Genomic DNA, 25,181 nt, shown 5'->3' with positions numbered 1-25,181 from the left:
GCCGGGCCTCATACAGCAAGCTAAGTCCTGGTAAATAAATTCTTTGGGGATTTTTCCTGAGAGCCACACAAGCTTCTCTTCAGGGAAAGAATGGGACATCTGGGAAAGGAGCAGGAGGAAATGCATTGAATTGCTGTCCTTGTCAAAGGGACACTGCAGAGGAGGCAAATAAAAAGTACTAAAATAATACATGTTCATTTTTAAATTTTGCAGTTGCAGGGCTATTTGGCTTTCTCAGTTTTTTAAACTCATACAAGATTTGTATGTGTTTCTGGGGGGGAGGATTAGCAGTTGCTATGGAGTATCCTATTAATGGAAATCACATCCATAGAGGAACCAGATGTATCCACACAAACGTGGCTTTTCCAAGTAGATCTGACTGCCATTCCTGGGAGTGGTATGATAAAGCAGGTAGAAGATGCCCTCTTCTATCTATTCACATTTCCCGGGATAACAAGGGAAAAAAAAAAAAGAATGTGCACTGTTTAACCTGAATTAAGTCACCTTCCTCACCCAACCGTGCTTTCCAGAGCTGAAACTTTAATGTCTTTGTCTTCTCTTAAACTCGCTCTAGGTATCAAACTGGTTTGGAAATAAGAGAATCCGGTACAAGAAGAACATAGGTAAATTTCAAGAGGAAGCCAATATTTATGCTGCCAAAACGGCTGTCACGGCTACCAATGTGTCAGCCCATGGAAGCCAGGCTAACTCACCCTCAACTCCCAATTCAGCTGGTTAGTTTTTTTTTTTATTTTGGGTTGTTAGTTGTTCAATTTTTTGTTTGTTTTTCTCCCCTCCCTCTGATAACTCTCTCTCTCTCTCTCTCTTTCTCTCTCTCTCTCTCTCGCATTTTCTCCCCTTGGTTTTCTGATTCTTTTTTTTTTTTTTTTTTTGGTTGGCTCACTTTTGTGGTCTTTAAAAACAATAGATGGTTTCTAAATTTTGGGGTTGCTTTTTGCTTTGGGAGGGGAATACTTTCTTTTCTTTTTTTTCTTCCTTGGTTTCCCATTCTGTTTTTTGGGGTTTTTTTTTTTTGTTTTTTTTCAAAAGGTGGTGTGATCAGACCATGTGACTGATGGTGACGTACTGGGGGTTATATGCATGGATGATAAACACAAAAAACAGGAAAATGACTAGAAAAATTTACTTTTTTTGGGGGGGGGAAGGGAGGAGAAGGGAGAAAAGAGAACAGAGTAAAAAAAGAGAAAAAGAAGTCCTTGCCTACTTGTTCTGTTTCACTAGGGGCTGAAAGCATGAGTGGCTTTAATAGTTCCCAACACTTGGGGTATGTCCCAGCTCATGCCATTTTGGGGATCGTTCGGGATAGATTTTTATCGTTTGATTTTCTTTGTACTGTGATTATCTTTGATTGATTACATGACAGTGTCTGGGTCACCTGCATTAGTGTGCTCTGTGTGAATTTTATTTTCCCTTTTTGTCAGTATGGAAAACACTGAAATCCGTGGGTTGCTTTGTTCCCTTTCCCCCTTCCCTTTCCCCTTGTCCTCCCCATTTGTTGTGATTTCCATTATGTTTGTTTAGAGGGTCAAAGGCACGGAGCACTTGGCCCAGATTTCAACCCCTCTGCTAGAGAATGATACTTAGTTTGTTCGCAGTGCCTGCTACGGGACAAGCTGATCCAAAAGTGATCCCAGACCATGGTTGGCATGCTTTGTTCTGGTTGTGCTCAACTCCCAAGAGACATGGGAAAAAAGAGTCCTCATTAAAAGGAAGAAAAGTCAACTTCATGAGTGCCATGTACCTAAAATTATCCGTACAAATCTCTGTGTGCCTGTTTTCTTTTTAGGGGTGGGAGGGAGAAGGGTAATGTATCATCCGTATGTCTTGGAGCTTGGTCTCTGATCACAGTACCCTTTCTTCAAGGCACGAAGCGTGCTGCTATCAGGTAGGCTGCTAAGAGGAAGGAAACGATGGAGGAGTGAAGGGGGAGGTGGGTGGGAAGAGAAAGCCAGATGTTGAACAGACCATTGGTGGTACATCATACAAATGCTGGTTGTTACCATGACATGCCTATATAGTGAGTGCAACTTTGCCTATGACATATACCAGAAGACTCACACCCCAGAAACGCTCCTGGATCTAGAGGATCTGGGAGGAAGGTGAAGAAAGCAGAGCCAAGGGTCAAACAAATGAAAAAAAAAAAACAGTGTGGGTTTCTGGCTGTTTTCCCAAACCTGCCCTCCACGGGAGGGGAAAGACCATCTGTTATCCAAGAGCTCAGGTGGTAAACGGTGGTTGATCTCTGTGCTGGGGAGCTCATCCACACCTCCCAGTTACTCGTGTGATGGTTTGCACAGAAGCATTTGGTGGGTTTATTGAGTTGGCCAGTGAAGAGAAGCCACTACACACAATTGCTTATCTTCCAGGGGGCTTTCCTGCTAGGAGACTCTTAGCCCACTTGGAGTAGAAGATGTTGCAGCTTTTGGTTTAAGGTCAGAAGCATTGCTGGGAGGCATCTTTCGCGCCTCTATATGCGCAGGGTTGTCTGTGGTAGGCTGTACTGCAGCCAGAGCAAGCTGTGCTGCCAGCTCTCGTTTGGGTGAGGTGCTCAGAAGGTTCAGGAGGAAGTTATAGAGTTAGAGTTTTTGCAAGGATAGATAGTTTTCAAGAATTTTGATTCTTTTCTTTTTTTTCCTCTTCCTTCTAGCAGTTTTAACTGCTGAAGATTCAGATGCAGTTTTTAAAATGTCATCCTTTGCAAACAGCTCACTCAAAATACTTGATCAGATGGAGTCTGTTGATGTTAGACCCCTCCTCCCCATTTAGAAAAGCCTGGAGGATAGACAGCAGAATTGTGTGTGTTGTCAGAGATACCCTCCTGCATATGGTATTGTCCGGCAGTCTGCTCCAGCTTGAAACAAAACACAGCCTTTGTTCTTTTCCTCTGTCGTCAATTGGAGTCAGATCTAATGCCCTGGAATACCAAGGGGAAAGCTTCAAATGACTTAAATGGGTTGAATCTGGTCTACATAGAGTGAAATAGGTATTTTCCCGGTGTCTGTCCAGTTAAATACTGCTCCAGCGCAAGTCTCTTTCTGTGACTTTCCCACAGGCAGTAATGTGGCTGTTTTGAAGATAAATTCGCTGGTACCCTGCAGTAAACAACTAAGATAATCCCTGGATAACAATACACTTTCAAGGAAGGACAAACAGTCTTGTTATTAACATGTAAGACTTGAACTCCTGGGTCCTCTTTCTGGCTCACTAAGCAGCACAGTAATGTGAGGGGAGCTCTCAGGCCATGAAGATTCTTGTTCTGCTAGAAACAACGTATGCTCTAACCTGGACCACCAGTTCCTGCCACCGTCCGTGTACACTGCAATCAAGGAACGGAAGAGCAGAGGAGACACCCTCTTTTCAGTGCCAGAGTAGTCTCTGGGTCAGCTTGCAGTGATAGTAGGGTTGGATGTCCGTGTGTTCCTCTCCTGAGAAGACGACTGGAGAGGTCTCAAGATTTTATCTCCAACAGTGGTGTGACAGGTTGAGCACGTCATACCAGCTGAGCCATGTAGATGTAACAACTCTGTCAAGCATCCCTGCACTGTGTTGTATTGGACAAAGGTGTATCTTGATGACGCATGAAGTCATGTGACCTTCCCTGCTTCAGGTCACCCAGTAGGTGCTAGTAGCAAGGATACACTTGTACACACTAGGTGTAAAATACCCTTCCATTAAAGATTTGGAGGGTGATGTCAAGGCCCTTAAGGATCCAGTCCTCTGATGTGCTGAATCACCCTGAGCAGGGGTAGTGTTTGGAGGAACATGGAAATGGATGAAGAGTTGAAGAACTAACATGGATAGTGCCTCTCCTATTACACTGCAGGCTTTTTTTCCATTTCCAGATCATTGTCTGAGACTTTTGATGAGGAAGGAGGCTGAACAAAGACTTGATTTGCTGGGAATATTGGGGGCCTTCTCATTTCAATACAGACGTGTTGGAAGAAAGAGAAGTAGGCAGAAGATAGGTCATGAGAAAGAAGCACCCAGCAATGTAGTCCCTGGAGGGCTGTGATGTCGGAAGAGAATGTGGAACTGTATGTGAAGGGACCTGGGACAGGAGCTAAATTCATTTCTGCTGGGGCTACACAGGCCCATCTGTTCTCTGCATTGGTGCCCATGTTACCAGAGATCGGTGAATGGCTACAGTCAGTCAAAGAGATTGGCCACACATTGACAAGGGCAAGGACTGCATCTGTCTAGCCATCTGGCACATTTTGAAGTAGGGTCCCACATCCTCAGTCACCCAGGCCTGAATGTCAAACACCTTTTCATCTCGAATACGCACAGTTGGGCTTTATCAGCCAGATGTTCAAATAAGCTGAGATGTCTGGCTCATTTGGGCTAACAACTCCCCAAACTCAGTTTGATTGCCTGGACAATCTCAGCACAAAAACCACATGGTAAATGAAAGTTATTTAATGTGGATGAACCCTTTTGCCAACCAAAGTCCTCAAGGACCACAAACAGGTGATGACATTCAGTAAAATCTTCCGTGCAGAGCAGCCAAAATTGTCCTGAGCTGTTTTTTGTTTGTTTTTTTTACTCATCTTTTTGTTTTGTAAAAACCTGCTTGCAAAGCTGCTGATGGAAGCGATCATGCTTTCTGAAAATGTAATTCATCTGGCACTGCCTAATTGTTACTGTGCTGTGTGTCCTCTCTCTTCTCTGCCTTCCTCCACTTTTTGTGACACCGGTTGTGTGCTTGATGTAACACCAAGCAATCAAGCTTGTGAGGACTTTTTAATTGGAGGCAAACTTCAAGAGAGTTTTGTTCATCGCAAGTGTTAGCAATTGAAGAGATCCCTTTGTTGACGTTGTGTGAATGTAGACTTCCGCCCAAAAGCAAGACTAAGTGCCATAGCTTGTTTCATTTTAAGTATTTCCACCACTTTTCCTGGAGTTACTGTTGGCTTGATGGAAACCTAGCACTAAGGAATGATGTTGACAGGCCTTGAGTTTGATAAGATGTACAGATGCTGGAGATGAACCACTGTTTCACACTGCTCCAAGCTGCAATGAGTGCTGTTTTTTCTGGTGTTTTTGTCTTAACTATAGCATCAAGGGACTTCTATGCCCAGATCAGAGCCCTTTCATCCTGAGCTTACAAGCTCAAAGATGATCATTACACCTCAATTCTTGCAAATTCTGAGATTAAATTATGACCATTGAAAAGCTCTGGTGTGTATAAAATTGAGCCTTTTAGAGACATAGATTAGATTTATGATGGAGCTTCTTCCAGTGGAAGGATTTGACTTGTATTCCCTGGTCCTGTCCCCACTCAGGATACTAGCATCTGAATTTTGAGGGCTCTTCTCATTCCTGCCTCTTCCCCCAACCACCCCAGTGCATCAGCCCCTCTTAGCTGCTTCTCTGAGACTTTGGGCCATCATAATTTTCACACATGGCTAGTACATACAGAGCAGAATGCTGAAACAGCAGAGTAGGCGGCATAAAGGGCTCTCTGCAATTATGGCTGTGATACAGACGCATCCATACATGCGGGCCATTGGTATGCGCATATTTATCTTTGCATCCACATCAGCAGCAAGACATATTTACCGTTTAGATATGCACATATATTGTAAAAATATCCTGTGCCAATAGCTGTGTATATCTTGCAAGTGACATCTCTAGCGCTCCTCATGATTTCCAAGACACCAACGCTTTTCAAAACTAGAGTTTGTAGATGTTTATTTTTATTTCCTCACTCCTATCCTGAATTTTACAGGCAGATTTGTTAAGTTTCAATAAAATATCAGTTAAGTTCATGTTGGTTTTATTTTTATTATTATTATTTTATTTTGGTAGGGAAAGATAGACTGTGTTGCTCTGCTGGGGCTAGAGTGATAGCAGTGTCTTGTCAGTTGCTGAGGGATTCCCGAGTTCTCTTGCCTGCTGTGATCTCAAAGGTTTTTGCTCACCTTAGAAGAACAGGACAATATGTTCTGCTTCTTCTGAGGGTCAGCTGAAAAGTCATTGATTTTCAGCTGCTGTGGGAGAACAAAACCATCTTACTGCCCTTTTGTTTTTATCCCGTTGTTCAAAGTGATTGTTTAGAAAAGCTAGTAAGAAGCATCTTTGTGTGTGTGAAAAGTGCCCATCTTCATGATTACAGCTGAGCAGTGTCAGGGTGGCATATCCTCAGTCTGCCTACTTGCTTTCATGACTTTTGCTTTTAAAATAGCAAGTAACCTGAGAGGCTGGGAAGTGACAAGTGCCCTTTGTCAGCGGGGTGGAGGAGGTGGTGGTGGCAGCTGCCTTGTGACTAGTCCTGGTTGTTTTATGCACCCTTGTTTGATGGTTCTCTGGAACACCCTGGGCAGGGTTGGCAGTGAACACAGACAATGGAGCTATTCCTGGCTGTGCCTCCTTCCAGGCATGAGTGGGAGGGTCCTGATCCAAGATTTGCTTTGCTCAAGATGAGTCTTTCTCTTGACTATCCTGAGTGTAGTATCTAGCAGTGATTTTTCTTCCTTCCTTTGAATATGAGACTTGCTAGCATATGGTAAAAGAGCCCTTTGCAAAGAGCGCAGTTGAAAGTTTAGTGAACGTGAAACCTCTAGCAGAGATCTCCCATCTGCTCCCTGACCTTTCTTGGAGGTGATTTCTATCAGAGGAGTCTTCCTGCTTGATTTCCAGGGGAGAGCTGGAGTCTGTCTAGAGTGTTCCATCCCTCTCTAGGACAGGCCAAGAGAGGGGCTGTCAGGCCTTTCTCAGAGCATACGCATGAGCTATAGTTGGGCAATTCCACCAGGACTGTGGTTGCCATTCTTCCAAGTTGGAAATGGCAGTAGAGAAGATGAGAGTGTATTTGGGGTTGGAGCTGAAAGCATAGCTGACCTGGGCCCCTGAAGTCTCTCCTTTCCAAGGCTAACGTCATGTTTATAACCAAACCCTGCACGTTGAGCTGTCTCACACTTAACGCGCTGATCTGCACGATAAGTTCTGAAATAATCCCATAAAACCTTTTTGTTTATTTTTAACCCCCTTCCCTCCCCCTCACCTTCCAGTTACATGGTGGGTTTGTTTCTCCTATTTAGCAGTTTGTAGATGCTCAGATCTATCTCAGTACTAGAAGCAGAAAACCTTGTTTCTGCAAAGGCAGGAAGTTTTTTTTTTTTTAATCATTTGGTTTGGGTTTTTTTCTTATCCCACCCAGCTGTCTTTACTATTACCATTTTTTTTAGTTTAACGTTGGCGACTGGTGCATGCAGTGGAGAATTTGCTTGCAGAACTCGTTCTTCTTGGGCAGCTGGCCCAGCAGGAAAGATGACGCCCTTGCTTTCTCTTATAGCCCATCACAATGAAAGATAATTGCCAAAGTGATTGGTAATGGAAGGCTAGCCTAGGTGCCTTCACATTTTTGTGCTCCTTCACTCTTGGCATGCTGCAGTTCCCACCAGTGATGAATTTCTTGTGGAGAACAGTGACATCCCTACTATTGCAGTGTCCTGAAGGCAAACTCCACACTGCTCCCTCGCAGAGCTCACCTTAATTCAGCGGGAGCTCTGACCTTGCAATTGGGTAGTGTCTGGATATGTTCACCTGGCAGAGATCAGTGCAGATTTAACCAGGCTGATCTGAGCTTCTCAGGAGCCACAGTAGCGTGGATCTGGTTAGCCTTGTTGAAAAAACTTCTGCTTTCGATAGCGAGGCTTGTTTGTGTAATTCTGTTCCCCAGTGGAATCTGCTGGGTGGACACCTCCAAAATCAAAATTTTCAAAACTGTCTAAAGGATTTTTATGCCCTGAAATGGGAATGGCTGTCCGAGTCTTCTAGGCTGGGATTTGTTTTTTTTTTGGTCCAGAGCATGAAGAATCCTTCCTCCAGCAGAGGAGCTGTTCAGAGACATTCTTGACATTGAGGTGTAACAACATGTGGCTTTGAATAACCTTAAGAGTGCATCCTTTTTTTTTGCTTGCTCTGTTCTTCATACTACTAACCTGACTGTGTGTTTTGTTTTTGTGGTTGCTTTGCATGTTGTTCCTTCCTCTTGGCTGAGAGTCATGGGGTGGATCTTTTTCCTTTCTGTGATTCAGGTGCCTCACTCTTTCCTTTCCAGGTTCTTCCAGTTCTTTTAACATGTCAAACTCTGGAGATTTGTTCATGAGCGTGCAGTCTCTCAATGGGGATTCTTACCAAGGGGCCCAGGTTGGAGCCAACGTGCAGTCACAGGTAGGGACCCATCCGATGTACTGCCAGTGAATGCATTAGTGTTGGAGGAGCCTTTGATTGTATTGGCACGTCTCCCTCCCGTCCGAAAAGAGCAAATCTCAACCAGCACAAATGAAACAACCAACACTTAAAAAAGACAAAGCAAACCAAAAAAAGCAACCAACCAACCAAAAAAAGAGCAACAGCAACAACCACCAAAAAAATCGATCAAAAAGAAACCAAAACCAAACACCCAAACAAACCAACAAACCATGGTCTTGAGGAAACTTGCCCACACTTTGTGAATGCATTTGGCTCTGGCTTGATAGTCATAGTAGGAGGAGAGGAGGTTTAGGAGAACAGGCATGTACTCAAAAGAAAGCAGCTGAGGTTTAGGTTCTGCTTGCTTTTTTCTTCCAAGGGAAGGGGCCAGATGTTTGGACTGGTGTCTCGTTTTACAAGGCTTCCTTTGATGCCGAACCAGGTGTCTACTGAAAGTGCTGAAATATGCAGCAGCTATTTTTTTTTTATTATTAAAAGCCACCCCCTGGTCATCTCCCCATCTCCCTAAAGCTCAGGCACTCATACCACCCATTTACAGACCAGCAAGAGAGCAAGGAAACTTTGGGCACTGTTACTGAAATGTTAACCCATACTTTGAGCAAAAATAAAGAATTTAGAAGAAACAATAACTTACTCTGATCTCCCACTTCCCATCTGATGTCCAGATTTGCCATGAGTCTGCTCTCTGGCATCTAAGACTTTGTATCGTGTTGAGAAATGACAGCCATTCTGATACCTTCATGCTGGGCAAAGAGAGCTTTCTAAAGCCAAGGTTGCTCCCCTCACCAAGCTGGACGCAGAGAAAGGATGCCCTCCATGTGCGATGGGCTCTGCTCACTATGTGTATTGCTGCCGGGGCCAGGATGAGGCAGTGGAGGGAGAGGAAGGGGGCACATGGAGGAGAGATGGCGATCTGTTTGTGGTGGTAGGTGTATTCCCTCTCCGGGCCCTCTGAAATGGAGGGAGGAGCCACACTTACCCGACTCCAAGGATCTCCTTCCACTGACGTGAGCTCCTGGTGCTTGGGGCCAAAAGGTGACAAGGGATAGGGGGAAGCAAAGGAGGTCCTCAGGTGCAACCGTGAGCCAGCTGCAGGGACATGCTCCAGCAAGTCCAACCTCTGTGCTTGCCACGCTGTTTTGCCTCTTTGCTGTTTCTGTCACAAGACTCGAGACCAACAACAAAGCGAGACAAGGCCACCGGAGCAGGCTGGCGGGAGGTGAGGGAGGCAGGAACAGTCTTCTACCTTGAATGTGACCCTCAGACCAATCACAGTCCTTTTTTTTCCTTCTATTAAATATATACCTTTATTACTATTACTATTTGTTTGTTTTTATCATGCCAAAGATGAACGGAAGCAGCTTTGCCCACTAACCTTTCTTCCACTCTAATTTATGTCTTTGTTGTCGTTGGTTTGTTTAGGTGGATACCCTTCGCCATGTTATCAGCCAGACAGGAGGATACAGTGACGGACTCGCAGCAAGTCAGATGTATAGTCCGCAGGGCATCAGTGTAAGAAAAAAAATAGGCTTGGGTTCTTGTTTTATTTTTTTCCCCCCTCTTCCATTTTTGTTCTCTCACTACCAATTATTTCAAAGCCATAGGGCTCAGAATGCCACTTAGTAGGACTTGTCTTTGCTTTTACGGTCACCTAGTTTATTGCTTCTGTATCGGTCACGCCAACGGCAGAGTTGTGCCCACAAAAAAAGTGGCGACTGGGCAGGCTTTGTGCAGGCAGCTGGCGTCTAGGCCTGTCAGAGCGGATCAGCGTTCGCACGGCACCTGCGGCCACACGCGTTCAGCTGAGAGGAACTGCTAAACAGGTGACACCTAGTGTAACGGCGGTGGGGAATGTCACCATGAACGCCCGGGCCTCAAAAATCTCTCTGCAAGGAGGCCAATGGCGGCGTCTGGAGCGGCCATCTAAAAATAACCCATCCCCAGCCAGCAGCCGAAGCTGGGCCCGGGAAGAGGGAGGGCGTTGAAAACATGGTGACGATGGAGTTGATCGTAGTGACGGTCACAAATAAAGCACAAAAGAAAACGCAACCCAAGAAAACCTCACCCAACAGAAATGGGAGAGGATGGGAGGGGGAGGGAGGGCTTCAAAACATCTTCTACTTGTTCCTGGGTGCGCTGGCGGGTTCTGACTAGCATGAAAATTCATAGCGACAAGCTGTGTCGTACAGGGCAAAATCGATCAGACACACACAAGGAGAACCGAGTGTAGATTTGGGACAGCAATCCAACTTCATTTCTCAGATCAATCGTCCGCCATCTCAGCAACGGTGACAGCAAGCTGGGAGAAGGGGGCAGCCTGGAAAAGGAGGCTGTGCTTGCGGAGTGGGTTTTGCTGTTGCTGTCTGGGGCGGCGAGGGGAGGAGGGGGTGGTTGGCCATGGACGTGGCTTTCCACCACTATGATCACTGCAGCCCGTTTTGAGTGGTGAGGAGGGTACAGACTGAGGTGGGATTATCTTGGGACAGGCAGGAAGGCGGCATTTGTTGTGTTTTGCTGCGTATGTGGCTTGAGGGAAGGACTAGAAGAGGAATCTGGTTGGCGAGGGGGGGAGCAGAGCACTGCTCCACCTCTCGTGTCACTCCCGGCAGCACCATGGGTGTCTTCTCCAAGCAATCCACCTCCAGAAGCGTAGTGGAGGGACGTCTGGGAAGCTCCCGGCTCTGCCAGCCAGCATCTGTGACTTCTTGTCAATTTGAAATGAAGGCACTGAGAAGGAGACATGATACAAGAGGAAGCACTGAAAGCTTCCTCACACCCTCCAGCTCTTCCCTCCCTCTACGTTTCACTCAGGGAAGGGAGAACATGGCCTTGGCTCCCAACATAGGTTCACCCAGCAGCCCCATGTCCAGGCAGCCCAGTGGGAGCGTTGACCTGACGCGTCTCCCTTTGAGTCCCTTCACCCTTTTGGCCAAGGAGGCCACCTGGGTTTTGCCGCAGGCAGGACCTTGCACATAAATGTCTTCCAGCCATTGGTGTGGCAGAGGCGGGGAGAGCCCCAATGTGTGAGGAAGGTGGGAGAGGCGGTTGGTAGGCTTGGGTGCTTTCCTCCCCTCTCGCTTGGGCGTGTGGAGATGGAGTGGGTGCTGGGGCTTAGCAGGAAGCTTGACGTCATGAGGCAGAGTCGGGGAGGATTTGTGAAGTAATGTAATTGAACATGTGCAGATAATTATGTCTCATTACATAAGCCCTTTGCAAAAACGGTGCTTGAAAATGCCACATGAAAGAGCCTATCGTTCCGCATTAATTTCTCTGTGCGCTGAATTTATTCCCTTTCTGGCTTTTTAATACTGGAAGAGTAAATGAATCGGAGGCTGATCATGATAAGAGATGATACTTTTGTATAAATTAAAATACCCCCAAGGAAAGAGGCTGAGCTGATTATGGTTGCAGTTGGCTTGGAAAATAACAGTAGGCTGGATTAAGCCAAAATCTGGGGGGAGGGTTGCTGCTGGGGATTATGAGGCAGGGAGGGGGACAAGGGAGAGAGAAGAAAGAGGTAGCGTAAACTCGTAAGCCACATAAGAGAAAAACGGAGCTACTATTTCTAGCTGTCAGCAATAGTGGTAATGGGAGAGCCCATATTACCACAGACAGCACTGGGAATTGGCAAGCTGACAGAGGCTCTGTGGTCTGCTCTGCGCTTCCCGGGTGGAGATCTGGGATGTGTGCTTGGATGCCTGGGACGGCTGCTTGGATTGATTTTCTAGGACAGCAGAAGCTCGATTGGCCCAAAGGATCCAGGCATGGGAACGCTCTTCAGAGGGAGACGGGGTGGCAAGCGAACAGAACGCCCGCCCAGGTTTTGGGAATGACTCCTCAGTTTCAGGTAGTGCATTTTCCCCAAAGATAGATGTTGTAACTCTGGCAGGCACCTAAAGCAAGGCAGAGAGTAGGGGAGTTTTTGTTTAGAGTTGAGCAGGAAGTTTAGGAAGCATCTTCTGGGTTGTGTTTCTCTCCCTGAATGTTTTAACTTCCCTCATATCCCTGGCAGCATGTTCCACTCTGTGGCTCTTATTGTCACTTAGTGTCTTTCCAACTAGATCCCAAAGTGCTTGATGAACCACAGCTGTGTGGTCTGTCCACCCTTGAATTGTGGCTACCTTCTGGGGAAGCGTTGCTCCTCTGCAAAGGCTAGGCAACTGCTTTATGTAGGCATGGGGAAGAAGAGCACTGTAGCGTCGCTGAAGATGCAGGCGGGTTTTTCCTGCCTCTTCCCTAAACCTTTTAATGCTGAGGAAGGGCAGCAGGTTGCAGGAGAAAGGTGCCTGTGACACAGAAAACTACACCCCCTGCATAACTCGAGCATCCCTGTGAGCCACTGGAAAGAGGTGAACTGAAACCTAATCAAGAGCCCTGTCACAAAGATCTCTGTATAGGGCTGAGGTTAAGTCTTCCCCAGAGCCCGTCAGGTCTGGGAAGTCAGAAACAGGTTCCCCAGCTTCACCGTTACAGACCTTGGCAAGGGAGACGACACACAGGGTTTGCGTTCCTTGATGGAGGATGAATTTTTAAATGCGTGTAAGTCATGACAGCCGAGGACAAAAATATACCCAAAGCCCAGTTTCCTCTGTGGCTCTTCTGCGAATGTGTCTGCTAGTCGCAGCTGCTCGACGGCTGACAGAACGCCCCGTGCTGCTCCCATCAGCTCTGCGGGGTTAAAAGGGCTGCAGTCAGTTCTGCATCGTTACCAGAATAATCAGCTATGTCCCAACCAGCGCATCCCTTTGACCTGCAGTGATGTCTGAGGCAGAGAGAAAACAGCTGACTTCTCATATCCCAGCTGGAGATACGTCGGGAAGCACACTTCCCAGCAAGAGGACGGGGCGGTCTGTGGCCTCGCATGTCCGTTCCAGGAGCAATGGTGGGGCAGTCAGCACAGGAGCCTTCATACAGGTTCTCTGCCTGCCTCGGATGGTCCTGGGAGGAAGGAGGGCCCCTCTACCTGAAAGGAGTTGCTGCTTTGAGTTAATCATGCTGTTCTTGCAGGCTTTGATGTTCGGTTTTTCTGCACAGTTAAACTTCAGGTGTCTGATCCACCTGGATGGTGCCTTTTCGTGTGGGTCTGCATGTATACCCGCTCTTGGGTCCTTAAAGCTGAGATTTTCGAAAGGTTTACAAGTCCATATTCTGGTGACCTCCAATAAAAGTCAGACCCATATTATTCCCATAATCTATTGGAGGGCCTCAGCCAAAGTGTTGCCCTTCCTGCACTACCCTGCAAGCCTAAGTGCACAAAGGATTCTTCCCTGTTAAAACCATCTGGGGACAAGTGCTAAGTACTGAGTGAATCTCAGTGCTTCGCCACTGGTTCAGCAGGGAGATCTTTGCAGGACAGGGCTCCCTCGATGTAGCAACACACTTGCACTGTGAAGTGCAATTGCTCCCGTGGGTTTGCCCATGAGCATACTTGTAATTCAGAATGAGGTTGCTACAAATGCATAGAACATCAGCCAGCTAATTAACTAATGAGGTATAATCATCTTAATGAAAACTTTTTCAGAAATTTGTTTTTGCAGTCCGAGCTCCCCCTGTCTTTCTCCCTTGTTCTTTCCATCCCTAGCCTTCTAACAGAGAAAACTGGACAGGACAATTTATGGATTGTTTAGAAGTCTAATACGGGGGGATATTTAAATTCATCAGTGTGCAAATTTTTTATTTATAAATGCTGTTCTGTCTTGCTGTGTGTATTTACACAGCAGTATTTGTCTTTAAGATGTTAGTAGTCAGAAGCAAGGCATACGATTGATTTTTGCATCCACTCCTGTCAGCTGAAAGCAGGGATCATCACAGTGCACTTCAGTGGCCTTAATACCTGTAGGATGATTGTAGTGAGAATCCTTTCTCCAAGAATTTGTGCCTTGCAAAGAAAGCATCTGTAGCTCTGCCCCTCCACAAGCTGCAATTCACAATTAAGAGCTGATCTAATAGGGGTATTGTGTCCATGAGCCCATCCATCACATACTTGATGGCTTGTGGGAGACACCTTTGCTTGGCCTTGAAGTCTGTAAGAAAGGAGCTGCTGTCATGACTCTTGGAAAGTGACTTTGGATATTCCTAGATTCTGCCAGATGCCTGCTGTCATGTACTCATGTATGTCCCCTGTTCTGTCCCCTTTGACTCCTTGACCCAGAGGCGGAAGCACAGGGTCTACCACAAGAGTGGTTGCAAGAGGAGCTTCACTACAGAGCAGCAACCTCTGAGCTCTTCTGTGCCTCTCAGCTTCCTGGGGCAGGGGACTAGCGCCAACGAGAGAGGCATGTATCTAGCATGTATCACACAGGGCCTATGATAGCAGCCCCTTCATCCAGCTTGCCTGCAAGCCTGAGATTGCAGGCATTTGTTAGCCACCCATCGTTTGGCAAACGAGGAGCTTTGTTTCCCAGGGCTGACCAGATCTGATTGGGTTCCCTGTTGTTTAATAAGAGCTTGAATGCATATCATAAGGAGAGACTAATAGGCTCTTAAAAACCCACATGTATGAAATCTCTTTGAGGCTACTCCCATTCTGTCGGGTTCTCAGTTTCCCCTGTATTTGATGCATTTGGAGGCTGACCTGACATCTGCCTGCCCTGTTGATGGTGGGACAAGGATTTGGTCACAAAAAGCAGGATGCTGAGAGAGCCTCCATGCAAAGCAGAAAGCTCATCAAAAAAAGAGCCAGAAACTCAGCTACCAACCCCTGGGCTGACAGCCAACCAGACTTGCTGGAGGTGACAAAAAATGCTGTGAGACCTGCAGCGATAAAAGAAACATGCACTGAAAACCGTTGCTTCAGCAATCCATCACTGTGGCTCCACAACTTGGACAGCCACCAAGGCCTTCCCATGCACTGGGACCAGAAGATAATGTTTGAAAAGATGTCCTGAAGTCCTTTGCTCTGTCTTTGGCTTCTGTCCCTCCTGAAGAAGTCCCAGCTTTGTGTAGGGTCTCCTCAGCGGGTCTACAAGGAGCAACGGTTGCTGCTGACTTCTCAGAAAAATCAGTTGTGTTTGAGGGAGGTGTTTATCACAGCAGATCCCAAAGTGTTTATTATGGTCAGATCTCAACTGTACTCCTTGGTTAGGGAAAAGAGGCAGGGCTGTCTGGATGTATTGCACATGTGGCCTTGCCCATTGCCACAATTGTTGTTCAAACCCCACCACCCACAGTGTACCCAGCAGGCTCCCGGACTTTGTTCAGGTGTCAGTGAACTCTGCTGGTTACGAGTTGAACTCTGGGATCAGAGGGTGAATATGGATGGTATGTACGCCCTCAACTAGACTAAGGACCCGGCCTCCTTGTGGAGGGCTTGTCCATACCATGCAGCAAAAGGTGGACCAAGATGCTCCAGTTGTGGCCAACCCTGGAGCCTCTTTCCCTTTGCTTCACCCACAGCTGGGGAGCCTTACTAGATTGGGAGAGCAGAGCTGTGGGATGTGTGGGGTTGAGGGAAGTGGCTTTGGGACCAAACCCCATGGGACGCCAGGTCAGCACCTCACTGAAGTCCTCTTGTCTTCTCACTGGATGCTGTGACAGAGGTGGTCATTGAGGGTACAAGCTCCTTCCCTGCAAAACAGGAAGGTGATTCACGATCTTGAGTACCATGGGGCTTCCCAGCATTTTGGGGGGCAAAAGGGAGCAGGGAGAGAGATGCTGAATATGGTTTAGCTCAGTTGGTTAGAGCGTGGTGCTGCTAATGCCAAGGTCGTGGGTTCAATCCCCATATGGGCTATGCCGAGGGTTGGACTAGATGACCTCCAGAGGTCCCTTCCAACCTCACCATTCTATGGTTCTATGAATATCAAGGCACGACAGTCGTTGTCTCTTAGGCATTCTCCCTCTTGCTCCTTTCAATCGCAACTGGCACAAAAAAGCCTCCCTAAAAATAGTTCAGCACAATAGGGACCGAGCCCTGCTCCACCAGGCCCCCTCCTCCCCCCTTCTGCTCGCTGTAATGACCCTGCAAACACTAAATGGCATCTGAGTGCATTAAGCAGCAAACGCTCTGGTGACATAGCAATTACGGCTCTGAAATAGATTTGGTGCGTCACGGAAGATAAGGGTTTTGAAAGTTTCTGTTGTGATTATAGCTTGTAACTCCAACAAATAACAGGCTTTGTAATAAGAGGCTGCCAGCACAGCTATTGTGGTTCTCTCTCACTGATGGCACGTAAATTGCTATTAATGTCCTAAGTGTACTTGAATATGCCAGTCTCTGGGCGGTGGAGTTGGCTCTGTGTCTCTCTTTACATGGCCTGTCATTGTCGGGCTGATAATCTACGGTAATTGCTGCCTCTTGCAGTGGTCCAAGATGTGTAAGGGTGGATATTGGATCTCGGGGAACACACAGACTGCACGTATCAGTGCCTGCGTGCGGGCACGGTGTGATGTGCTGCCTTGCGGAGGGCGATGGGGGCCCGCTGCAAGTTGCCCCCCATGTGGCCAGCTGTCCTGGTGAACTGGTGGGCACACGTGCTGGTGGGATCTCCTGGGTGGTACAAGGCCATAACTGTCTATGGATCGCCTGGTTTCACACTGGTGCCCAAGGTGTAGTCTAGCCATCTTGGATGCAGCAGATCCAGCAGCAACTTCAGACCGCGGCTCCTGTCTTTGTGTTGCCTAAATACCTTTGCAGGCATGGGCTGAGGTTGTAGCACATGTGTTTGCACGCTTAGAAGTGCATGCAGAAGGATGCACAAGCTGGTTGTGCATGTGGCTCTTGTCTTTTCCCTGTCTACTTTTTACATGCCCTGGTGCAAGTTAGTTTTCCTACTCCAGCTTGTGTTTTTGTGGCTGGCTCGTGGTCAGCTCTGTGGTAGCCGCTTTGGTCCCGTCTCAGCTGCCTGCCAGTAGCCCTTTGTAAGGGGCAAGCAGGGAAGTGATGGTCAGCATGTGTAACCACCGGGCAGTCATGGACTGCTTTCTGCTCCTTTCCCTTCCTCCCCTTGCTGCTGGCACCACTTTGGGGAAGCACCACATCCCCAGAACATCCTTGCTAGTGGCATACAGCCCCCCTCCAGCCACCCTTGCATTCTGCGCTGACGCGAGGAGCTCTGCAGCCACTGCGTGGTCCCAGTGCGCCGGGACCGTCAGGACTGGTGATGGATGCCCCGCATCAGCGGAGGGATGCGCTGGCAGAGGCAGCCGGAGAGGGCCAAGCAGCCCAGGCATGTCTAAAGCGGGACAGCGGCTGTTACCAACTCGAGTGCGCGCAGGAGTTGGGAAGGATTAATTAGCTTAGCACTGAATCAATGTCAGAGCAAGCCGAGGAAGCTGGGTGCGACATCTGCTCCTCTCCGAAGGGGACGGCAACTCCGAGAGGAAGCAGCAGCCGGAAAGGAGCAGCTTCTGCTCCTGCTCACTGCTGTGGGGGCTCCTCTGGCCAGCTCTGCTCTCAGGAGGCCTGGAAGTTCAGCACTGTGTGGGAAGGCACCATGTCTTGAATTGCCCCCTCTTGTACCAGCTGGCCTGTTTTTAGGAGGAGAAACGAGTTTCCCACCCTGCTTTGCTGTGTGACCACTTGGATGGGCCCTGGTGAGCCCGTTGCAATGTGACCCGGAGGAGTTCATTGAGGATGGGCTCCTGGTGAGCACGGAGGGCCAATGCAGGGGGCTGGCACAGAGCTGGACTCTGGCGTGCCCTCTGCAACCTCACCATGCTTGGCCACGGGGGCTCACCCAGGAGCAGGCCCCTCAACAGGAGGGATTTAACGGACCCCCCCCCCCCACCTCGGGATGGCGTTTGAGGAGGTTGTCTCAGGATGTGGGCTCTGTAACAAAGTGACATCCGGTGCGGGCTCTTGGGATGGGTGTCAGATAAGCTAAATGCAAGGAAGCTGCGGCTGTGTAAGGAGGCAGGTCTCCTCTGTATGGCCCTGCCAGGATGAGTCAAGCAGAAGGAGCCAGCCTTCGTGAGGACAAGGCGCAGGGCCGATAGCTTCCAGTGGCCGTAAGGGCCAGCGTGGCGGGGAGTCACCCCCTCCGCGGGTGGCCCTGCAGCCCCTGGAGACGGGCAGCCTGTGGTCCCACCCCACCGCTGCTCTGCGGCAGGAAAGGTGCCCCGAAACCCGCCAAGGGAGGGATGGAGCCATGGGGAAGGGTCCTATTTGGGGTTAAAATAATGCCGAGTTCGGGTTGCGTCCGAGCGTGGCTCTGCTGCTGCGGAAGCGAGGGGGTCCGCGGCGGAGGGGCCGAGTTAGCCGTGCCGGTGGGCGCGCGCGGCGGCTCACCCAGCTGTGTCTCTCCATTCCCGCAGGCTAATGGAGGTTGGCAAGACGCTACTACCCCGTCATCGGTGACCTCCCCCACAGAAGGCCCTGGCAGCGTTCACTCTGATACCTCCAACTGATCTCCCGGCAAATTGCATCCCTGGCTGAGCCCGGCCCCCGGCGGGGGCGGGAGGGGAGGGGGCCTCTCCGAACACCGCAGCAGTCAGACTGGAGGTGAACCCAATCAGCACATACACGAAGACTCCTTCTCTTCTCTTCTCTTCGTCGGGATGCTTTTTTCAGCCAATCTGGACACTTCTTTATACTCTCTTCCCTTTCTTTTCTGGGTAGAAGCCACTCTTCCCCCACCTCGCCACCGCCACAACACCCCCCTCCCTCCCCACACCCCCCCCCCCCCACCGAAGGCTGTTTCGACAGGTAGAAGAATTGTAAGGAGGAAAAGCAAAAATTGCCGCCGCAAAAAGAAAAAAAAGGAAAAAAAAAGAAAGGAAAAAAAAAAACAAACCAAAAGCAGTGCACGGCCTCGTGCTGGGTTTCTTGTTGAGGAGCCAAAAATGTACCTCAGTCGAGTCTCGCGCCTTCCCTCCCGGGCAGCCCCCGCCCCCACCCATTTCTTGCACGCTACCTCGCAGTAGAAAAATGCCACAGCAGCCCTCTGTCCTGCTGCTTCCTCGTCGCCGCCGGTGCTGGGAAGAGCTAGCAGCCTGCCTCCCCGCGCCACGGTAGTGCCGATGCCTCGCTGGGTTTCCCCCAGGGCAGTGCCGGTTACGGGGCAGATGAATGTGACCCCGCTGCATGTAAGAAAAAGAGCCAAGTTCCCCCGCTGTTGCTCCCTCCGGCTTTCAAAAGGTACCGGGCCATTCCCAGACCCATGGAAACAGCCAGCCCGTGCTGTTCCCGGCACTGCTCTACTGCAGATCTCAAACACGTTGGCTTTTCTGAGCTGGACCAGATGTGCTGCTCACCCGCGTGTGCTTTGCAGGAAAGCCCCAAGAGAGAGCAAAGCCCACAGTTGTGCCCACCGGTATCCTTCGCCGCGATACTGCTAGGGACGGGGAGGTGAGGAGGGAAGGAACAAAGCAGGAGGAGGCAGGTGAGAAATTATCATCACTGATAACGGAAGCACTGAGCGCGTCCACAGTGTTTTACATGATCAAGCATTAAGTAATGATTGATGGGACCCATGCAGTTTTCTCGCAGCACCTAGGGAGGCCAGCGGTGGATTTTTGTATCAAGGAAAGCATTGCATAGTGTTGGCTTGTATTTTCACCTGTGGGGCTACCTGCTGTAGAGTCGAGCAGGAACACTGGGGGTGTACCAGGCCACGGAAAAGAAGGACATTGGTTTCCCAAGTACTGGCAGGGCCTCCTCTGGCCGTTATGTTTCCCAAACCATGCCGGAGAGGCAGTGATGCCTGGCACGCGTGTGGAGGAGCAACCATGGCAGCACGGTCTGTAGTTAGCTCCTAGGGTTGGTAAGGATGTGCAGGAAGCCAAGGTTGGATCTCAGAGGCTGGACACAGTCTATGCGCAAGGTGAATGGACTGGGTTACCGTTAATACAGCAGGTTTGCTTGAGGGGGAAACTCGGTAAGATGAGTGGATGTCGCTCTTGAGGATTTTTTTCAAATTAAGCTGATGGTTTCAGTCCTTGGAGTTACTATGGAATGTGACATCCAAAGTCATGGGAGAACTTGAGTGATCCCCTGGCCAGCTGCAGGTCCGCTTTTTGGGTGACTGATGACTGGTGGTAAGCAGGGTTTCTTCCAGCTGAAACACTCCTTTAGATAGATGGTGGGGACTCTCGTTTAAGAGCAAGATAACAAATTTGCCCTGTGCAATTGGCCAAGCTTTGCGATACGTGATAAGGCAGGAGGACATTGAAGTGCAGGAGTTTTGGCTGCAAGTTCTTCCAGCAGGCAAGGAGGCCAAGCCAACCCTCCATGTGTCCAGAGTAGGGATTTGCAGGATGAGGGCCTGGTTTTTGTGCAGATCTGTGTGTGTGTAACAGGGGTGATGAACTGTAATACCTCTTCACTGCCTCTTGTGCTCGCCCAAGTCCATGGCTCATGCTCCGTTCTCCACCCTTCCTGCACCAGCGTCTGCTTTGCCAGCTACTTCGAGATCAGAATAATGATCGGTGTTGAGCGGGAACCATTCAAAATTAAAGCTCTGCCAGAAAAATATCCACCCTGCCATTGGAAAAAATACTGGAGATTGGCCCGCAGCCCAGCCCCGAGCAATTTTGGTCCCGCCGAGGCGACGCGTCTGCAGCCCTGATGCGCGGTGACCCTGCAGAGCTGGGCTGGCAGCGTTACTGACGTGACGCAGAGGTCAAGCCTGCCTTTCCCTAGGGAATAACCCCAGCGCGCTCCCAAGCACTTGCTTTGAAATTTGGGAATTTCCCCAATTAAGAGAACTCTTGATTCAGTAGATACTTTTTTTTTTTTTTTTTTTAAACTCCGAGCTGGTGGGGATCGGAGTACGACTTCAGCACGCTTGAAAGGCAGGCGTTAAAAATGGCAAAACCTCCCGCCATTTTGTTGGGTTTTTTTTTCTTCTTCTTTTTTTTTTTTTTTGGTGCGTCGCTGGCGTTGCGAGACTTTGCGTCCTTCCCGTGGAAGACGGAGGCAGGGCAGCTGGAGAGCGCGCCGCGTGGTCCTTGGTGGGCAGGAGCGAGTTCGTCCAAGAGCAAAGAGAAGGTCCGGGTCCTTTCCCGCGAGGGCCGCCCGCGTGCGCTCCCCTCTTCCTCCTCCTCTTCTTCCTCCTCTCCGCGGTCGCCTGGGCCCGAGCCGGGCGGTGCGGCCGGCCGGCGGGAACGCGATGGCCCCTGCCCCCGGGCGCCGCGCCGCCTCCTTGACGGTACTTTGCGAATCACATTCTGGATTTCCCCTTTTTTTGCCCCTCCGGTTTGCGTTGTCGTAGCTGGCTGGTCGCTTGCCGTTTTACTTTGCCTTCCCCCCCCCCCCCCTTTTTTCAGTTGTATTTCTCCTTCCCCCGCCAAAGTGTTGTGGGTTTTCTCTTCTTTTCTTTTTCTTTTTTTTTGTTCTGCCCAGAAAAACCTGACTTCGATACCAAAAAAACAAAACAAAACAAAAAAAACACAAAAAAACAAACAAAAAACTGCAGAAACTCAAAAAAAATAAAAACAAAAAAAACACAAAAAAAACTCGACGATTCTTTCAGCTTTATTAACATTTTCCATTGTTTCTTGCGATTTGTGTCTCGTTCTTTGTAGTATTGATGATAACGAACATTTGATAATGAATGTTCTTGTATATTCAGATAAAGGAAAAAAAAAAAAAACCAAAAACGCAGTCTGAATTTAATAGTGTTTATAATAAAAAAATAAAAAATGACCCTCTTAGCACGCAAAATTGAACAGGGGGAAGGTCCCGTCCCTGTTCTTTCTGTGGCAACAAGCGCTTCATTCCTGTATAGTTTATAACATCAGACTACCTACATTCATCCTCCTTTTTTTGTTTGTTTTTCCCATCTTTTTTTTTTATTTTCTCGCATTTGTGAATTAGTTCAAGAATGCTAGAAAAGTGTAGAGTTGTGCACACTCATTTCTTATTACACAATGTTTAAAAAAAGTGACAGTAATTCATTTTGTAAAACTTAAAAGAAAAAAAATGGTTGGAATAGTGAGCATTAATAGGTACATTCTAACACTTTATGTTTTTTAATGTTGAGACCCAGGAATTTCCTTTTTTTTTTCTTTTTTTTTTTTTTTTTTTTTTGCATTATTTGGGGGGGGAGGGCTTTGACGATGATGATGATGATGATGATGATGGTGATGATGATGACGGATTTCTTTTCACCTGTCCGAGACAACGGCCTTGCCGCTTCCTCTCCCCTCCGCTTTTGGTCCGTGTTCGAAGTGATGTGAAAAGTTAACGTTGGCGTTTTTTTTTTTTTTTTTTTTTTTTGCTTTTTTTTTGGGGGGGGGGTGGGGAGGGGGTTGGGTGGGGGGGGCTCTTTCTGCTGCCTCCCGTGGGGGCCCCGGCAGATCCGTCGGCGGCTGCTCCGGAGCCGCAGGTGGGGAGCGGGCGCCTCCGGAGCGGCCGAGGGGTTTGGAGGAGGGGGGAGAAGGGCGATCCGGCTGCCGAGTCTGTGGGTGCCTCGGGCTGGGCTGGGGGGCCGGGGGGGGGGTGTATTGGGGGGGCGGTGCGAAGGGGTGAATGGGGCCGGCGCGAATCCTGCCCGCGGGCTCTGCCCCCAGCCCCGGCCGAGCGGCTGCCCGCAGAGCGGCGCTTTGGGCCCCGGAGCAACGCGGAGCTGCGGCCCCGTCCTGCGGGACCGGGACCGGGACCGGGAATGGGAATGGGACTGGGACCCCCCCCCCCCCCGCCCCACGCCGGGCGCCCGGGGCCGCGGCCGAAACGCCCCCGGATACCTCCGGAAAGCTGCGCCGCGGCGTGCGAGGAGAAGGGCTGAGAAAGAAGCGGCTGAGTGGGGTCGTTTTGTTTGTTTTTTTTTTTCTTAACAATATTTCCCTTTCCACCCCTCCCCCCCCCAAAAAAAAAACTTTTCACATCACTAAGGGGTTTAGAGTTTGGGGTGTTGCTTTTAATCCCAAGGCTACCTGGAGTCCTTTTGTTTTCATACACCTTTATTATTATTATTATTATTATTATTGTTATTATTAAGACAGTGTAAATCAGACGTTGCCGGGGGGGGAGGGTTGGTTTTGTTGGTTTGCTTTTCTGTTCTCCTTGCAAAGCCCTTTCTCTCCCTTGTAAAGATGATCCAGCTGCTCTGAGTTGCTTTTTCTTTTCTCTTCCCCCCCCTTCTCCCCCCTTCCTAATGGATTCCAAATAGTTAAAAAAGAAAATCCCTAAAAAAAAAAAAAGGCTCTGTTCTGACCTGGTTTTGAAACTTTAAGCTTTTCTGCTTCTGTAAAGAAAAAAAAAAAAAAAAAAAAAGGCCTCTGTCTTTCTGATCCCAACTGAGACTTTTATGTTCTATGACGATACTAACAAGGTGTAGGTTTTACAGTTTCCTGATTTGTACTGGTAATGCATATTCCAAATAAATAGTTTCTTTTGTTGCAAAAAAAAAAAAAAAAAAAAAAAAAAAAAAAACTTAAACTGAACCTGGCGTGGTTTTTTGCAAGGAAGGAGCGGGGGTGCCGCAGGAGCGTGAGCAGACGCACCGATGCGGCGGCGGGAGGAGCTGTAGGGGTGACTGCCCGCGCAGAGCACCCTCCGCCTGCCCCCGCGCCTCAGTTTCCCCATGCATGGGGTGGGTGGGGGGGAAAACGACACAGGGTGGTGGGCTGGAAACCGGGACGAGCCGGCGCCGCCGGGAGACGCTGCCTCCCGCCCCGGGTGGGAAGGGGCAGCGTCCAGCCGGGAGCCCCCGTCTCAGCACCGTGGTCGGAAGGGAAGTACTGATCCATCGACGTGAAAAAAAAAATGCCTCTTTTCTTAGAAAAAAATGTTGTTAACCACTTTTTTGATTTTTTTTTTTTTTGCACTTTTTCCAAGAAGCTGGCGTGGGTTTTCCTTTAGCCAGCCCAGTGATGGAGCGGGGCTGTGGAACACGACGAAGGTTTTTTTGGTTTCCTAACTTTTCCTGGGTTTTCAGTGAAGAACGAAGTAGCTGCAATTTTGAAGCTGTTTCTGAGGGTGGGGGAGAAAAAAAAAAAAAACTTTGCAGTTTAGAAACAGTCCGTGAGTGGGATGGAAACCAGCAGCGCCACCCCGTTCCCGGGGGGGGGGGGGGGGGGGAAGGAGCTCGGGGCTGCACGGTTCCTGGCTCGTCCCTGGTGCGGCGCAGGCAGCGCAACCCGCCGAAGCCCCCCTCGAGCCGCGGGACGAGCGGAGCGGGGGGCGCGCTCGGGCCCCCGCGCGCTGAGGCCCTGCCTGCTGCCCGCGTTTCTCCTCGAGGATCACTCGATCTCCTGCCTGACCTTTCTGTCCTGAGCAACGGTGCAATGTCGGCGCGAGCCAGCCTCCCGCGCCGGCAGGAAATCCGCAAGAGGTGGAGAAAGGGGAGAAAAAAGAAAAAAGAAAAAAAAAAAAAAAAAACATGAAGCCAAGCGAGCCAACGCGCCCAGGCAACGCTTCGATAGCCGGAAAAATAATTCAGATGATGATTTTTTTTCTCCCTGTCCTTGAGGGTCAGCCCCCAGCCAGGGCAAACTGAGCTCCCTGGCTGCATATACTGATGTGACACCCCCCCCCCCCCCAAACTTTCCGCATCTGTTAAAATTTTCCGCAGAGAAGGGCTGGGCCGGGTGGGAGGCTGCAGGCAGCACCACTAAATTGCGAAGCCAATTTAGCCGGGATGACATGTTTTCTAACCAGCAAGAAATATCACCCCATTAGACTAAGCCACTTCTTCTAGTCTAACAAGGACCCTGACAGCCAAATCCCACTATTTTATTTTATAATTGTTTGCATTTTCATTATAGAGCCTTTTTTATCTCCTCCCTGCCCTGCTTCCACACTTTTTTTTTTTTCTGCTGTTGTTTTCCTTGCTTCTCCATCTGCCCCGGCCGCTGGCACCCCGGAGGGGTGCTGCAAGCCACAGGTGCCCCTGCCAACCCGCGGGCCAAACTCACATTTGAACTTGTGCAGCTAATACTTAAAAGAAAAAAGAAAAAAAAAATATATATATATATATATATATATATATATATATATATAGGTGTTTTCTCTGTTTCATTAATAATTCTCCGTGCCCTGGACCCTGGGTGCTTTGCCTCTG

General features: G+C 49.0%; 1 protein-coding gene across 7 annotated transcripts in view; it reads left to right on the top strand.

Moving 5' to 3' along the window:
• Nucleotides 1-20,997, top strand: part of PBX1 (PBX homeobox 1) — a 154,581-nt gene extending 133,584 nt beyond the window's left edge. The window contains exons 6-9 of one of the 7 annotated variants that reach the window (XM_062580941.1): nt 575-734; nt 8,084-8,196; nt 9,661-9,750; nt 18,493-20,997. In XM_062580941.1, the coding sequence (XP_062436925.1) occupies nt 575-734; nt 8,084-8,196; nt 9,661-9,750; nt 18,493-18,585 (456 nt within the window). In that variant the 3' untranslated portion in view covers nt 18,586-20,997. Of the gene's footprint in view, nt 1-574; nt 735-1,542; nt 1,905-3,073; nt 4,489-8,083; nt 8,197-9,660; nt 9,751-18,492 lie in introns of those variants that run through there. The other 6 variants (XR_009959046.1, XM_062580945.1, XM_062580946.1 and 3 more) reach the window with 6 other exon arrangements.
• Nucleotides 20,998-25,181: the final 4,184 nt, after the last annotated feature.

Source organism: Rhea pennata, chromosome 8 (assembly GCF_028389875.1).
Source record: "Rhea pennata isolate bPtePen1 chromosome 8, bPtePen1.pri, whole genome shotgun sequence".
NCBI classification, from domain to species: Eukaryota; Metazoa; Chordata; class Aves; order Rheiformes; family Rheidae; genus Rhea; species Rhea pennata.
This window is presented reverse-complemented; position numbering and strand designations above follow the sequence as displayed.